Source organism: Gallus gallus, chromosome 4 (assembly GCF_016699485.2).
Source record: "Gallus gallus isolate bGalGal1 chromosome 4, bGalGal1.mat.broiler.GRCg7b, whole genome shotgun sequence".
NCBI lineage: Eukaryota > Metazoa > Chordata > Aves > Galliformes > Phasianidae > Gallus > Gallus gallus.
In genome coordinates this window covers 78,672,038-78,688,285 of record NC_052535.1, presented here as the reverse complement: position 1 = coordinate 78,688,285, position 16,248 = coordinate 78,672,038, and the positions used below count along the sequence as shown (strand labels likewise).

General features: G+C 39.4%; 2 protein-coding genes across 8 annotated transcripts in view; one reads left to right on the top strand and one right to left on the bottom strand.

Annotated features, from left to right (window-relative positions):
- EVC (EvC ciliary complex subunit 1) overlaps nucleotides 1-13,572 on the bottom strand; it is a 53,408-nt gene extending 39,836 nt beyond the window's left edge. For all 3 annotated transcript variants that reach the window (NM_001005347.3, XM_015285762.4, XM_046940197.1), the window contains exons 1-7: nucleotides 13,362-13,572; nucleotides 10,189-10,299; nucleotides 7,370-7,453; nucleotides 6,577-6,809; nucleotides 5,596-5,680; nucleotides 3,814-3,909; nucleotides 1,596-1,733 (exon numbers count right to left, since the gene is read on the bottom strand). In NM_001005347.3, coding sequence (NP_001005347.1) covers nucleotides 1,596-1,733; nucleotides 3,814-3,909; nucleotides 5,596-5,680; nucleotides 6,577-6,809; nucleotides 7,370-7,453; nucleotides 10,189-10,299; nucleotides 13,362-13,535 — 921 coding nt within the window. In that variant the 5' untranslated portion in view covers nucleotides 13,536-13,572. The remainder of the gene's footprint in view (nucleotides 1-1,595; nucleotides 1,734-3,813; nucleotides 3,910-5,595; nucleotides 5,681-6,576; nucleotides 6,810-7,369; nucleotides 7,454-10,188; nucleotides 10,300-13,361) is intronic.
- A 39-nt stretch (nucleotides 13,573-13,611) lies between these two features.
- Nucleotides 13,612-16,248, top strand: part of EVC2 (EvC ciliary complex subunit 2) — a 63,930-nt gene continuing 61,293 nt past the window's right edge. For 3 of the 5 annotated variants that reach the window (NM_001079749.3, XM_015285796.4, XM_015285793.4), the window contains exon 1: nucleotides 13,612-13,849. In NM_001079749.3, the coding sequence (NP_001073217.2) occupies nucleotides 13,631-13,849 (219 nt within the window). In that variant the 5' untranslated portion in view covers nucleotides 13,612-13,630. Of the gene's footprint in view, nucleotides 13,850-14,364; nucleotides 15,903-16,248 lie in introns of all 5 variants that reach the window. The other 2 variants (XM_025149754.3, XM_046940324.1) reach the window with 2 other exon arrangements.

The window sequence follows — 16,248 nt, the reverse complement described above, 5'->3', positions numbered from 1 at the left end:
TGTTGATGGCACATAACCAGTATATGGTATGACTGGATAATCTTGACTTTTTGCAATAGGAGTCATTCTGTGCAATTCTTAGAAAGTTTAGTTGCCCATCTACTGAAGCCCACTATGTTGCTAATGAGAAAAGTAGAAAGGATAAACTTTTTCTTCTGGGAAGTTTCTTTATCTGTAGCAGTGGACATTTCAGTCAAATATCACTTTTGCTGAAAAAGGAAAACTAAGAATATTAATCTTTCTCATCATCAAAGCCTTTTGTAGCCACACATCACATAACCGCTCTATCAACTATGCTGGAATTAAGTGCTTTATGCAGTATTGGCACAGTGCATGTGCCCATTCCAATATATTATTAGGCTGTGATGTATGCATTAAAGATAAGAAAAAGTATTTATCACCAAGATTTATGTGATACATCACATAAGATTTAAAGATCTGTGAGTTCTGCAGTTATGGCCACAAAAACCTTTCTATTACTGGGCAAAGAGTGGATTAGTTCAAAGTCCTGATCTGCATAGAGAAAATCATTTTAAACATGGATGAAAAGCTTCTGCCAGCACAAGAGTGACAGACCCACTGAAGGATGACTGCCATAAGTGAATAATTGCCTCATGTTGCTTGGCAAGGCTGCCATGGAGCTTTTATGTGACTGACTCTCAATTCTAAACAACCAACTTCTCAAGGAACAAAATTAAATTGCAAAAGAAACTTCACAGAGGTTTACCATTGTTACAAGGACTTCCACTATAAATCAAAACTGAGAAAATTACTAGTGAAGCACTTAACCATCAGCTCTAAAGAAATGTTAACTCCTCTACAATAAGGGCCCAAGACTGAGATAACGGGCTGTTTAGTTCAGGGCTGCTATGCCATGGTCAATCAGTGCAGGCAGCCCACAGAGCCATCAGTCTGACTTGTGAATCTCTCATTTTTATCAACAGTAGATTTGTTAAACCTCAGAAATGGGACCAGAAAGTAGACTACCTTTCAGATTACCCAGTTTATTAGAAAGTGATATACTGAATGTTTTTAACCTCCAATATTTTAGAAAGTAAGCTAGTTTGGATACAGTGACACTACTGAGGAGAAAAAATCATTTAAGAATCAAATACCTATAATCAGACAATATTTTTTTACATAAACATAGATTTATCATAATATGCAGAACTGCTGAAGTAAAATGCTCTGCTGAAGCAAATATGCCAAGTATACTGAAAGATTGTATTGCAATTATTTTCTTAGTGATCATTTCTGCTGAAAAGAATGTTCTTATTAGTCTTTTAATTATGTGGCATTGAAGAAAACAAGGTACTATGATAAAATTCCTAAAAGTCAGGCTATACCTAGGTTTGAAATACATCTCAACATCTGACAAAGTAGGTGCTTCTCTTATCTAAACCAGTGTGATGCAACTGTGTATAAAAACAGTGACTAACAAAGGGAGTTAGAAATACTCCACTGGAGCACTATAAAAATACTTTCATGAACCTTCTAAGTACTAAATATGACTAGCTGACATTAATCAAAAAGCATTTCTCTTCAAAAGAATAACATTAAAATAATATTTAAGGAGATAAAAATTAAAAAGTTACATTATCTATTATGTGTTCAGAATATTCCCTTTCTTTCCTTTCTAAGTCTTCTACAGTCTGGTACTCTGAATTATGGGCTCCTGACATCTCAGTATTCTGGAGTCTGGAATCAAGTTGCTTCTGTAATTCTTCAAAATCCTGGAAAGAAAAAGTGATAATCAGGAAAAAGTACATTATTTCAACTTCAAGAGTGAATTGGTGCCAATCCTTGCATGTGACAAATGAAACTAAAAAGGTGTTTGAAAAACTGTTTCCTGGTAATGTGCTTCCTGTGACAAAGAGAGGAAAAAGTAATTCCGAGCTGCCAGGCACACTTAATGCAAATATTACATCCCTATTAGTACATGAGTACTGTTGTGAATCTCTGCCAAACTCAGGTTTTGTTAGATAGTGGTCCATGAGCTTTTGTACTCATCATTGAACACAGATGATTTTACTTTAACATGTGTACCTAGCTTAAATAGCGGCTGTGAGCATACATCCTGTGTTTTGAGTACAGATACATATCCAGATACAGTGCTTCCTGCAGAGTGGTAACACACAGGGATGAACACACCTGTAATGTTCATAAGGAACAAATTACAACCCACACAATTATTATTATATACTAGTCCTTTGCCCTTACTTAGTAGCTTAATAATGCAATGGATGGTCCTTCATTTGCTTAAGCCTTATGTAAACAAGCATTTTTTTTTTACACCACATGATTTTGGGTGTCAATGCATTAACTCAGCACCCTATGCTTTAAAGAAATGTAACCAGATTTTGACACGTTTCACAAAGAACTTCACCAAAAACTCAGAAATTTGTCTTATGATGCAGAAATAATAAGGGAAAAACCTAAAATTAGTCATAACATCCTCGATAACCAGCCTTTTCCTTTGTGTGTTATTTCAGTCTGAAGTCTGCCATGTTTTTATGATCTTTTTCTTCAGCATACAGGGCATAGAAATCCCATATTGACACTTAAACAGCTGGACTACTCCAGTGACTGCTGTATCTAATAAACAAAACCTAGTCATTGTCTTGTTGCAGCTCAGCTACCTGCATGAGAACACCCAAACTGTCAAGCATCATCCAAGGTTTTGCTACACTGGGAAATGCCATCTATTTTATATTTGTTTATAATTTGAAGTGATTAATTGAAGTCCATTAGAAAGAGGGATTTACACACCAAATCTCATTTTTTTTAGTAACTACAATTAACTAATATTAGACATAGGGATTTAAGCAAGACAAGTGATTTTAAGGCAAAAGACTTCCTGCTATAATTGACATAAACGTTCTGTTCATTGGGTAAAACTGTAGAGATTCCTGTCACTGATTCACAAATCATGGGACTGCAGAAACAAAATATTAACTAGCTGTCAGCAAGCTTGGCAGACTTGACTTTAATGCCTAAATGTAAAGTTTCATGAGTATATTAAGAAAAAAAGAGTAGCAATTACTGAGAGAACAACTGAATACTGAACTAGGCTGCCTAGAGAAATGGTGGTCTTCCATGGGAAATACTGAAGACTTGGCTTGACAGGACACTGGAAGCCCTACAGAAGATTGGACCAGATGATCTTCACAGGTGCCTCCCAACACAGACTTTCCTGTGATACTAATGTGGAAAGCAGAATGAGGAAGCAGTAGCTCTCCTATTTTGCTTAATTTTTTTGTACAGCCTTCTTTACTTCTAGTAATAGTAAAAATAGTGAATCCAATTGAAATGCACATTGACTGCAAAAGTATGTCTTCTAGTCCCTAAGTAAAAAATGGATTTTGATGAAGGACAAAGAGGAAAGTAATTGTATTTTCCCTTGATAGGAACATTGAGTTTTCTTCTAATACTTTATTCCCTACAGCTCTATCACTTGTAATGATATATGAAACCTGACAAAGACTTGGTAATTAGGAATTAGTAAATTCAAGAGAACAAGGTTCAGAATGTTCTGTTTACTTGAGTGGGTTCAACTACAAAATACTCTTATTCTTAACGGATTAAAAACATCACTGTCCTGATCTCCTCAGATAACAACCAAGAGGAAATGAGGATAATGTAATTCAGAGAATCAAGTAACAAGACAGTTTTTCATATTTCTTATTAATTGGATTACAAATGACATTGTTGTCTAAAAATACAGGGGAGATAGCCTGTGGTGGAAGCCCCCATTAATTGGTGGAATTAACTTCTAAATTCCGTTGTCTGGAATATCAACCAACAAACACTTACATTTTTGAGAATTAAAAATGTCTTCCTGAACAAATCATCAGTAATCTTCTTATGATTGGAGTCTGAGAGGTATATTTTGAGAATTTGAATGAATATCTATTTAAAAAGAAAAAAAATTAAAAGTATTGAATAAAATCAACAGAATTTATCACAAAATCTGTACTAAAATTAATCAGTAAAAACTACATTGAGGCATAAGCAAAATAATAGAAACATCATCAGCAACTCCAAAGCATTCCCATTATGAAAAATTCTTTGTCTTCAGAGTATTGGATGTTCAGAAGAGGACAAGGACATAATCTGACACATTCAAAACTACCCTTTATTGGAGAGTATCTAGACCACTTGAAAACAGAAAGCTCTAAGCTGAAGGATATTAGCATATTCATTATAATGATTTCAATTGTATTATACCAGATAGAGTACCAAACATTTTCATATAAAACCTGTAACTCAAAATAACTATCTGAAGTTCTAACTACCTTCTCTTAAAAAAAAAATTACAACTATATTCCAGTTCTGTTTTTTTTAAGTTTGAAATACTACTTGCTTCAAATGGACGGTTTTGAACCCTGGGGCAATTTGAATTATCAAATGTCTTGTCTCTTTTAAAAAACGTTATTTTAGGGACAATTCAAGAAGACAATTCAATCTTTGTCTTCACTTGGAAGACATTACATAAGTGTTTAAAAACAGATGGTGAAGTTGCCTGTTTTTAAACATATATGCTTTACGTTTTTAAATTAAATATATTAAAAGCAGCAAAATCTGGAAAATGTTGCTATTGCCCAGCAGAAGAGAAAATAATTAAGTGGCCACGTTTTGGATCTCACTTGCCAATGTTTTGGACAGAGTTTTGTGAAGTTGTGAACACAAAACACTAACACATCACATACTGTTTAAAAAAAAAAATAAAAGGGAGGGGGGAAGAGTCAAGAAAACACTTAAAGAGGACTTGTTTTCCTTTTCCTAGATCAACTCTAAGAAAGATCAACTTTGAAGTCAGAGAAACAAGTGCAGAATGAAGAAACTATTGCCCATACTCGTAGCTTTTTTTTTTTTGCCTTGGTTCCCTGCTAGCAAAAATACAAAGCTACTAAAAGTTTCAGCTAAAGGTCAGTCACCATCCTCTTGAGGTAATTTCTGGTGGGCCACAAAGTGAGTAAAATCTTCTCAGTGTTTCTGCAGTTACATCACCATACTTTACCTTCTTTTCCAAATTTATGACTAACTTTGAGATCAAGTTTAACATTTCCTGAGCAAATTAAACTCCATTCTGGAAGCCAATCTCAAGTTCCCTTTCTCATCTATTTACAGGGGAGTCAAATCCACCAGGAGAGAAATTGCTAGGGAGAAACTTGCCCAGAAAATCTCACTCCTTGAAATATTCCTAGTGCATTTACCAAACTGTATCCCAAATGACAAGTCTGTTCAAACTTAAGAGATTGGGAAGGAAGGTGAGGAGAAAGCTATGCAATTTATGTCCAGATTTATATTAACTCTGCTAAAACTCAGTAATGGAAGTGATTCCATACTTGATCACAACCATACACCATTAAATAATTATCTGAACCAAGTATTCAGTGGCTTTATGTAAATCTTTTTCTTTTTTTCTTTTGTCAGCTTTGAATGCTGTGCCTTGATATAGGTAGCCATCTTTGGTTTAAATGGGTGTCTTGATTCCTTTGTCCCACAAAATCAGGATATTCTACTACTAATAGGATATTCTATTCAGTTAATAATTTCAAATCAAATAACTCTAAATGAGACATGAGTACCTACCACATGCTCTTCTTTTCTAAGCTCAGTATCAAGAAGCATGAGTTCTTTTAAAAGAAGACTGCAAAGGCAGAGCTTAACATCAAAACTAAAACAAAGATTAAAAGGGTTAAAAACCAATCTAAACAGAGGTCACACAAAAAAGTAGCATCATACAATAGTTTCATTTAATCACTAAATTCTCCATTGCCCCTAGAAAAGGAGTAAGATAATTTCTACAGTGTCCTCTAATTCAGACAAAACATCTCTATATAGAAGTTAGTAAATCAAAATAGTGCTTTATCAAAGTTGGAGATGCAATTCTCTTCAGAAAGAGGCACGGTGAATACAGGGATGAATAGCTACAGGAAAGGGAAAACAAAGCTTTTAATTAAAACTGTTCAAATGAGTGGATACTTAGAAAATATTTTTCATAGTATCTTCTTCAAACCTCACAGAGATGTACATATGATTTTCTTTATTTTTGCAAATGAGAATACAGATATGTATTTATTTGTTTAGGAATACCTCATCTGCATAGTGTAGTTAAAAGAAAAAGACAACATAATGTTGACTGTTCTTATTAAATCAAGGAGAATGACCACTGTCATTTGCAGTCCTCAAGATACCAGCTGTATTACTTGAAGATGTGCAGTATAGAAGGCTCCATTAGCTTAGCAACAATCTGCTGCACGAGTGAAGAATATATGAGGCAAAGGGCTCTCCTTACATTAACAGTGATAATACCTCTCACATGACTGCACTTCTGAAGTTCTGATTCCCAGATTTTCAAAAACTAGAAACCGCCCTCCAGGGTCAGTATGATGCATTTTTCTAGTCTCTCCAACCACTGTTTTTAGGGTTATAAGCCTATAACTCTGTCTTGAGGTGAATATGTGCATTCAAGGCCAGTCTTTCATTTATGCCAGACCTTCGTTGGTTGTTTTGAAAACCATCACAGCATACCAAGAAACAATTAGACACAAGGGCTGGTTTACTGCTTACCTCTCACATGTGAGCACTTCAGGGAAGCAGGTTACCTTGAAGAAGGCTCGATCCTGAAATCTGTCATCACTCGTTGTTGAATGTATTGTTGTGGAGGAACTACAGTCCTCCTTGTCTCCCTGGCTAAGGGATTCTAGGCTGCCTGATGTAGATGCCTCTGTTACCTGATTAGGCAGAACTGCCTGCTTTGGATTCTCATGCAAAGATGGATTGGATGAGCCATCTGCCAAAGGCTACAGTAAAAAAAAAAATTACAAGGTTAATTAATACAACACAATCTGGAAATAAACATCTCATCAATTTGCAGCGTTTGCTTTCAAGCAAAAAATTAAACATAAACAACAAAAGTGTTTCCATGTAAATTAATGTTTATCATCCTGACAGGTTTCTGCATTGCCTGGAAAAGTACTCATCTGATGAGGTTATCTGCTTTGAGTCATTTTTCCTCACTGAAGAGCAGATCTTTGTGTGTTTTTTTCTGAAGAGCAGGTCTTTGTGTGTTTTTTTCTTATATCTCCTTGGGCAGATACAACCTCCATTAATGTTAATGGGAAGAAAAGGTTCCTTGACTGCAGTGAAAATTGACTGGCTACAATGTAAAGCACTGCAAGTTTCAGAGGGAGATGAAAGCAGCTGATGCCTTACAAAACAATTCCTGAGTCAATGGCCTATAAACAAACAAAGATCCCTTTGAAACAGATTGGCATTAAATTTTCTTCTGGTACTTGACTGCAATTTACTTTGACTCAGAACTACTGCCATTGATATTTACAAGTAGAGTCTAAAGCCATACCCTAAATTTCTGATTGATGGGATAGATGACTTTTGCCTTCAGTGCAAATGCTGTAACATTACTGTTCAGAGGAGACTCATTTTCCTGTGTGGAAAAGAAGAAAAAACAATTAAAGTTAGAGAATGACAGTGGATCTGACAGTTGTTCACTGTAAGTATTCCATGCCCCTCTTTGATTATATAACTTAGAAATTCCAATTGATAACTGTTTATTGACTATTTCAACTTTGGTGTGAAGTCTTCTCCTAGGACTCATTCAGGTCAGGGTAGGAAACCCAGAAAAGAAAACTCTGTCATCACCGCTGCTCCAAAATATTTTATGCCTGCAAGGGAAAATGGGCAATAGTCGGTATTCACAAGTTATTTTCATTTTCCCTCTTTTCTCTTTTAGCAGTAGCTACAGATTTTGCATAACAGACTGAAATAATCTTAATAATAGAAAATACTGAGAGATAAACTCCACACATATCATCATGGCTATAAATTGTGCCTTCCAATTTAAATAAAGAAACAGTAGATTAAATAAAACTATTTTTTTTTCCCCCCAAGAAATAACTTTTATAGTACAATCTTTCACCTATAATCTAGAGAAAATAGCAATGCTCTTCCAAGGAACTTTTTATAGAAAATATATTCTTTTCATAGTACCTGTTATTTCATGTTGCCTGACTTTCTGCTCCTCCTCTTTCCTATCCACTGCCTGGAACAATGGGATAATCAGCCTTGTTTTGTGAGATTATGAATGTCCAATTAAAAGATCAGATGTATGCAACAGATAGAACAGCTAGGAGATTTCCTGTTCTAGCCTTATTAGTGTTGGGGATTTTTGTTGTTGGTTTTTGTTTCTCTTTTTTCCCATATGAAATATGGGAAAAATATAAGAATCCGATTTGTTAAAACAGTTTTCTTTACATAGATTTTTCTAGAACATATCAAAGCACTTCTGAAATCTAAAAATAAAGATAAGAAGAGAGGAGTAAACTACGTCATTTGTTAGACTCTTATCACTGCACCTTTCCATCTCCGTTTCCTTTACTTGCAGAAGCCATTTTTGGATTTACTAATAGAGTAAAAAGCAAGGGGGTCAGTATGTAAAACATTTTCTCATACTGAGTAGCCCCACTGCTATAGCATACATTCAGGAATAGAAGCTGACAGATTCATTGCTCTGAAATGGCTGGAGGCAAAGCAGCTTCAGTCCACAGTCATAAAGCTGTATCATAGTGTGCTGGAGCTAATACATTCTGCTTCTCAGCAGGCATGAGTAATATAGAATTATTATTAATACGGTAATTATGGTATTATTGCAGTGTGGAAGATCTCAGAATGAAAATATCTGTTTTTCTAAAGGCTTTAACCTCACTAAAAACATTTCTCCATCTATGCTTCTCCCTGAACTGACAATTTTATAGTAGTAAAAGCCAAAGCCTCAGGGAATTGCAACAAACAAATAGAAAAAACATATATAACTTCAGAAGTTTGGCAAATAAATGGCAGAAAGCCCTTTCAAATAACAAGGCTATTTCTTAATGTGTCACAAATGAGCAACCTTGCCTGGGATATATACAGTTATGAAGGACCACCTTTTACAGACTGCGATGCATTTTCAGAAATGATAATATTCATAAATGTATACCACTGACAAGTTCTCTCACAGGATTTGCACTCCAAAAGAGAATCTAATCAATCCTCAATCGTTATACTGTACTTTAACTCACAAAAAACAACCGACGATGGTTTGTAACAGTTCTTGATCACAAAAGTGAAATGAAGAGCAATTGCCTGCCAGGATTTAAACCAAGGCTAAAATGTTTACAATAATGTCTGTTATCTCTTTGTCCTGGAACCACTCCTCACTGAAAGCTAAGCACCAGGCTCGCTGGCTTTAACTGACACTTTCTGCATGTATTTAATTTATGCATAATAGTGTTATCTGAACTGCACATTTACTAAATATTTCTACCCACAACTTTTAACTTAACAAGTGCAGTCAAATCAGCATTGGGTGAAAGGCAAACAGCTATACCATAGGATTCATTCTCATGATTACTTTGAGATTACCACAAAAGAAGTGAGTGATTAGAAGTTCTGACTGAGGGTTCATTAAATTTATACCTTCTCCCACTCTCTTTCCAAATTACTTTTCTATTTGTCCATGAATCCCAGGGCACCACACTGGTGTTCAACTACTTGTGGTCACTTGACCTCTGCACTGTGTCTTCAGCTGACAACTGATGGGAGAGTTCCCTATATGAGAAAGACATTGAGGATGCTGTTCTCTAATGTATTCAGTTTAGTATATTTATTCTATTTCCTTCCACTGATCTACTCAATCCAACTCAGTTCTATATCCATACATTAAGGAGGCACTGGAAAAAAGTACATGTTCCAGATAAGACCTGATGAGGGGACTTTATCACTCTCAAATTTTCTCTAATAAGACTTCTCAAGGAAAGAATCCATTATGAACTAACAGGACTGATTTCAGTACTTAAATACTTCTTCCTTTGTCAGTAGTGTGAACATTTTCCACTAGGCAAAACTTAGGAAGCCAACAACCAAAGAGATTTCGGTATCTTGATGGAAATGTACAAGGACAGTTGCCCAAATTAAATGGAATTCATAAGGGAAATGAATGCCTGAATGACTGCATTCCTAAGAAGCTATCACCACTAATTCTCCTTCCCACAATTTCTTTGAATTCTTTTTAAGGGCTCAATTCCAAGCCCACTACAGTCAAGACCGTTGGGACACAGCCCTTACTGTGCTGATTAATACATTCAGCAAAATAGACATACGCTCCAAAGAACCCAGCTTTACCTCCAACACCATCTCCTCTTTTGCTGTATAGGGTTCTGCTTCACTTTTGGTGAGAGGATCCTCTTTTTCATCGCAGTTGAAACTTTCCAGAAGTCTCTGGGAATCATCTTTCTGAAATTCCGAGATAAAACAGTAAAATATAACTCTGAGATCATGCAGAATCATCTGAGGATATCCAGGCTACTGTCAAAGACCATTCATGTCTCCGTTCTGAAAATGATTTCAGTATCAGCTGGAAATGATAATTTTGGAAAAATACAAACTGAAAATGAACAATAATTTTATATATGCAGGATGCATTCTTTTAAAATACTGAACATTACAAATTTCATTTGTCAACCCAGAAGTAAAACTTTTACCCAAAAAACATGTCAAATCAATCCCCCTGCACTCAAAACGTCTTACTGCTATGGTGTCAAGCTCACAGTCTTTGTTCAAATTCTTAGTTGAAAAAAGCTAATTAAAATTGTCTGCAATTGTTTGCAATGAGTAGCATGTACAATATTTTTGCACACCTGCCATGAGAAATACTTCCTAAATGAAGTTTTATGTCTGAGAAAGTTCCTGTCAAGAACAAATAACCATCATAAAGCATTCACCATCTTCCTTCCCTAAAAGCAACACATATAATTGGTCTTTTCTTTCTTAACAAACACATCCCCTGGTATGGACACAGACTACAGAGGCACGAAGTGCTCTGCTGCACGCATGCTTCTCAGTGCACTAGCATAGCCTAAAGTAATAATAATGTCAGTCAGTGCATCCAAACATAACACTGCAAGGAGTTTTGTAGTGAAGGAGAAAATGGCAGCCACCCTACCCTGACTACTTCTTTCTTTTACTTTTCAGCTTTTCATTCCACTAACTGCTTTTTCATGTAGTCTAATGATATGGCTTCTGCCACTATGCATGTAACTCTAACGGAAAATTTCTCCTTGAATTATTTGGTCACTTGTATAAAGTAGTCAATTTTCTCAGTATATAGAGAATTGCTTAGGGTTTGAATAGATTTCATTCCTTATGACTTGCCTCTATCACCTTTCTGGAACACAGATGCTCGGAATACAGATTGTGTTCTTGGGTTAGTCTCCAAGATGTGGTGAACTGAAGACATTGTTTCCCAAGAACCTACTATATGACAAAAGAACAGCTACAAGTCCACGTTAGCAATCTTTGGGACTATTTGTCCCAAACCATTCATAAAACTTCATCTGAGTGACTGAGAGCTGTGGAATTAGCCAAGCTGGATTCACCACTGTATATCACACCACAGCCATTCCAAAATAAGAACTTGCTTTCCTCAACTTAATTCTTTAACTACTCATTCTCACCCACTATTCATTTCCACTCCTTTATATGTCCACTGTATAACTTTAACAATATTTGCAATTTTCCAGGATTCATTTCTTTTCTGCCAACACTTCTAATCTCATCTTCTTCCTCTCTATTTCTGTCCCTTTTTGCACATTTGCATCTCCTCCCAAACAGTATCTACAAAAACAACTGAAATGAGACCAAGCTTCCCTTTTGTGTCATTAAGAAGCTGAATAAAACTAAGTATAACTGTAATTACTGTAATACTTCATCAAAATAATCTAATATCATAATGAGACAAACTCTAACCCAAAGAGCCTCTAGCAATGATGTTAAGTATAAAAGGAGAGTTTCATCGATAGAACGCATACTAGAAAAGTTCACCACAGTGTCTGAAGCTATCGTTGTAAAGGTTCTGTAAAACTTTCCTTGTATGCACACATCCTCAGATCAATAAGGCACTGCATGCATCCAAGTCCCACATAAATGAGTGATTAACTTGGGTTGTGTGACAAACACTGGTAGCTAGAACTGTGGTTCTCCAGGCACTGCTTCCTCTGCAAGCTTAACTCACATGCTTGAGACCTGCTACCCCTGCTTTTATTCTGGATATAGAAGGCTGTAAAATTGTAATTATACAGAAGCTCCAGTATAGTAGCTCCTATATTATAGTAGTAACTATAACACAGGAAGAGTACTGCCAAATTAAAGCAACTGTATGGTAAGAATACTGCATCCAGAAGGTTGCACCACAGCATAGCTGAGGCAGACAGTGCATGAAAGCAAATGGTACAGCCTAAGGTTGCCCCGTTTGTGTTTGGGAAATCAGACCCGAGGGCACAATCTGACCGCCCTGCAGTGCGTTCTGTATGTGGCAGTCTTTGGAAATAAACAACGTTTTTACAGCAGCAGCATTGATTTTAATGGCATTTAAGCACCTCAATGCATTTAAAGATCTAGGCCAGAGAGAACTGACAGCTTCTATTCCCTATTGATGTAAGTGACAAAAAAGATAAAATTGTACAAGGCTACATTTGAGTTGGTAGTGATGGTACAATAAAGATACCATCTATTAAAGCAGAAAAAATGAGAAACTGAATCAGAGAGGCTTGCATTCGCACAGGATGCATTGATCCACTATTTGAAGCAAACCCATTGTCAGGGTAAAGTATGGCTTCAAACAGAGCTTCAAATCTGCGACTTAAAGCAGTCAGGAGCATGAGGATTCAGTGATGCTCAGCCTTAGCAGACAGATGCATGCAGCAGGATAGGTATGGCTGGAAAACGTGCAAATACGAAACAAGGCCAAGCAGACCCTCTGGGTATTTCCCACATCCTCACACATGCACCTCAGCGCAGATTTACTGCTGGGAGGGAACATTAACGCTTCTGTGCTCTACATTTTCCTTCTTTGGACTGTTCTTCCCGTCGTAGGGTGGAAATGCACGTTTGTTTCCAAGCACCTCACAAACAGAGCTCACCTCCCTGTGACAGACAAAGCCGCGGGCAGCTAAAAACAAGTCCAAGGATACGGACCAGGATTTGGAACACATCTGCACCTAAAGCGGTGTCTTTTTGGAGCCGTTTATATCGGTGTTTACATTGGTAAAGCACTGAAAACACGCTGAACAGAGGAGTGTCGTGAATCACACGGCTCCCGAACCAGCACTGAGCTCACACAGTCAATCCGGCTCACACCGGGCCCGCACCCGAGCAACCCCAGCGCAGCGGAGATCTGCCTTCCTCACGACGCACGGACCCGGCCCAGCACCGCCCCGGGGACGCTCACAAAACCGCTTTCGCTACTTTATGTCCGTGTATCCCGGCCTGAACCCGCCCCCCGCCTGGCTGCCCCGTACCTCTCTCCGCCGGCGCGGCCGCAGCAGCGCGCAGCGGCAGAGCAGGGCGGCGGCGGCGGCCCCCAGCAGCAGCCCCAGCAGCACGGCGGGGGCCAGCAGGGCGGGCAGCACCCGCAGTGAGCGCGCCAAGAACTGCAGCCCCACCGCCCGCAGGCACTCTGGGGCCGCCGCCATCGGGTTCGGCCCGACCCGGCCCGGCTCGGCCAAAGAGGAGGTCCCCGCCGCCCGTCCCCCCGCCCTTCTCCGCGGTGGGAGGAGACGGATGGCGGATGGATGCGAAGGCTGAGGCCCGGTCTGGATCGGGGCAGCGCGGCGCTCCGCGGGCCGGCCCGGTGCCGTGCGGGGCTGGGCGGCTCCTGGCCGGGCTGCTCGTGGTACTGCTGTCCTCCGCGCCCGCTCAGCCCCTCGGGGCGGCCGCCTGGTGCCCCACGCAGGGACACGGGGTGCCGGGCCCACCCCGGGGGCACTGCGGGAGGACGGCGGCTGGGGTAAGGCGGTGTGCCCGCTCCCGGGGCTGGCGGGGGGTGCTCACTGCAGGCCCTGCACAGACAACTGCGGGCAGCGAGGTGCTGGGGCCCGATGTGCCAGGCGGTTTGGGTAAGGCGTTCATAGGGTCATCCCCTCTCCGTCAAGCCAGGAGGGACTGTGTGCTGGGGACTGTGTGCTGCTGAGGCTCTGTCACAGGGCGGCCACCTGCCTTCCTGCCGCGATGAACGGAGACCTCACTTGGAAGGCTCGCAGGCCCACCACAGCGGGCTTACATGCAGCCAGAACCCTAATAGCCATGTCGAGGCCCTGTGCTGGTTCCACAGGCAGGAATAGCTCCCAGGGATGGCATGGTGGAGCACTGCAAATCCCACACCGACTCCAGCTGCATTTGTCTGTTCTTGAGTGGATGCATTTGATTTTGATATCGAATAACAGTGCTCTTGCCCACTGGTGTCAGCCTGCTATTAGGAATGCCATCAGTGATTTAAGATAAGGCTTTTGTTTTTCTCTCTAGGTAGTTGTTTAGCTGTCTGAAACTGCACCAGCGTAGTTCTGTGTGGTGAATACCAGCGAACATCTGGTGGTGGATGGAGGGCGTCACAAACTGTTATCTACAGGCTGCCCTGGGAAGTGGTGGAGTACTGTATGGGGGAGTTCGGGAAGAGGATGTATGTCACACTGAGTGACATGGGCTACATCGGTCACAGCATGGGTCGATGGCTGAACTAGATGATCTTCATGGTTCTGTGATTCTGTCTTGTCTTTTGGTTATAAAAACTTCATAGACAGGAAACAGTAGGGCTTGGAAATGAAGAAAACAAATCCAAAACTTGTTTTTCCACCATAAAAACAATGCAAAATGTATGGAAATGCATGCTGGTAATTTGGCTGCATTCAGTTAATTACTTGTGAAGCGTGATGGCAGCACTGTCCCATAAGGTTGGTGCTGGGTTCTGCCTGCTCATGTGAAGCTCCTCATGGTGCCCTCTGGTATCATGGAAGTTTTCTGCAATTGACTGGAAGAAAAGAGATGAATATTCAGATTCAGTTTTCCAGAGTAGGGTATTGAGAAGAGCAGAATAAGACAAAGGAAAACAAGGAGCAGGGAGTGTTGCGGTGTCATTCCTAGTTGATGCAAATGAGCACAAAAACACGGTAGATTTTGTGCATGAACTGTTGTAAAACCACAGATGAATGAATGCCTGGAGTCTCTGGAAATCCTGAGTCATTTGTACACTAATTGCCTAGGCAGCAGGCTTAGGTAACGAGCCGCCTTTGCTGCACTCATTTATGCATGCTTAGACTGCTGTTTGTCTGCTTTTGTTACGGGCTTGTTTACAAAGAAGCAGTTGACATTTAGCGTTCACCCCATATATTGCAGAAGAGTCATGTTTAGGATTTGCATTTGTGAACAGGATTTATGTTAACACTTAACAGACCATCCTTCTGTGTTCTTGTATTTTCATCTGTGATGAAAATAGTGTCATTACAGCCATTTACTGCACTGGTACACATTTTGTCAATGCAGACAGACTGTTCTAGAAATATCTGGCAAAGGCTAATACTGTTTTAGTGTTATTTCTACTGCTGTATATCCATACGCATATATGACAAATTCATGTATGTATTTGTATGGATAAATCACCACCAGAAAAAAAAATTGTTTAAGATTTCTGTTGAAGTTTTGTGTTGTTTTGGTACTTTTGAGTAGTCAGAATTCAGGGGCCTCTAGGCTGTTCAACTAATGAGAGGAAAGTAGTGCTGGAGTGAGAGATGCAATAATTTAGTTATGCAGGAGGACCTGTACAACTGGGTGGTTGGAGTTATGTAAATAGTGCCCAACGAAGAGCTCGGTGCCTGGTGTGTCCCAGAGCTGCATCCGAGGGCTCAGAGAGCTGCATGTGCTTATTTTCTGCTTAAAAATGCTGAGATGTCTTACATTTTCTGTGATGTTGAGGGAAGGTGCCCTGTCTGAAGTGAGAACTGTTTTCACACAAGGTTAACAGGCACTGCAGCTGTGGCAATAATCGAGATGATTAATTTCTCAAGCAGGTAAAGAATAACATTGCCCCTTACTTGCTCTACTGTAATAATGGTGTTGTATGTCAGGACTAACACTACTTATACACAGTGCTTGGGAGCATACAGAAACAGCAAGTGCAGGTCGCACTGTTTGGTGAGCTTGGAAGATAGCTGTTAATCAGCCGGCTCTCATAACTGTATTTTCTCTCCCAGGGAACCATTTTTATTGAATGAGAGCTTGTTTCTGTGACTGCTCCATCATGTTCAAAGCACTGGACATTCTAAAGCACTAGTTTCTTTTATGGAAGTTTTAGAGCTGTGATTTTTCTAACAATCTCTATGGTCTGGGCACAGGCAGGAGTCTCATAAGCTACAG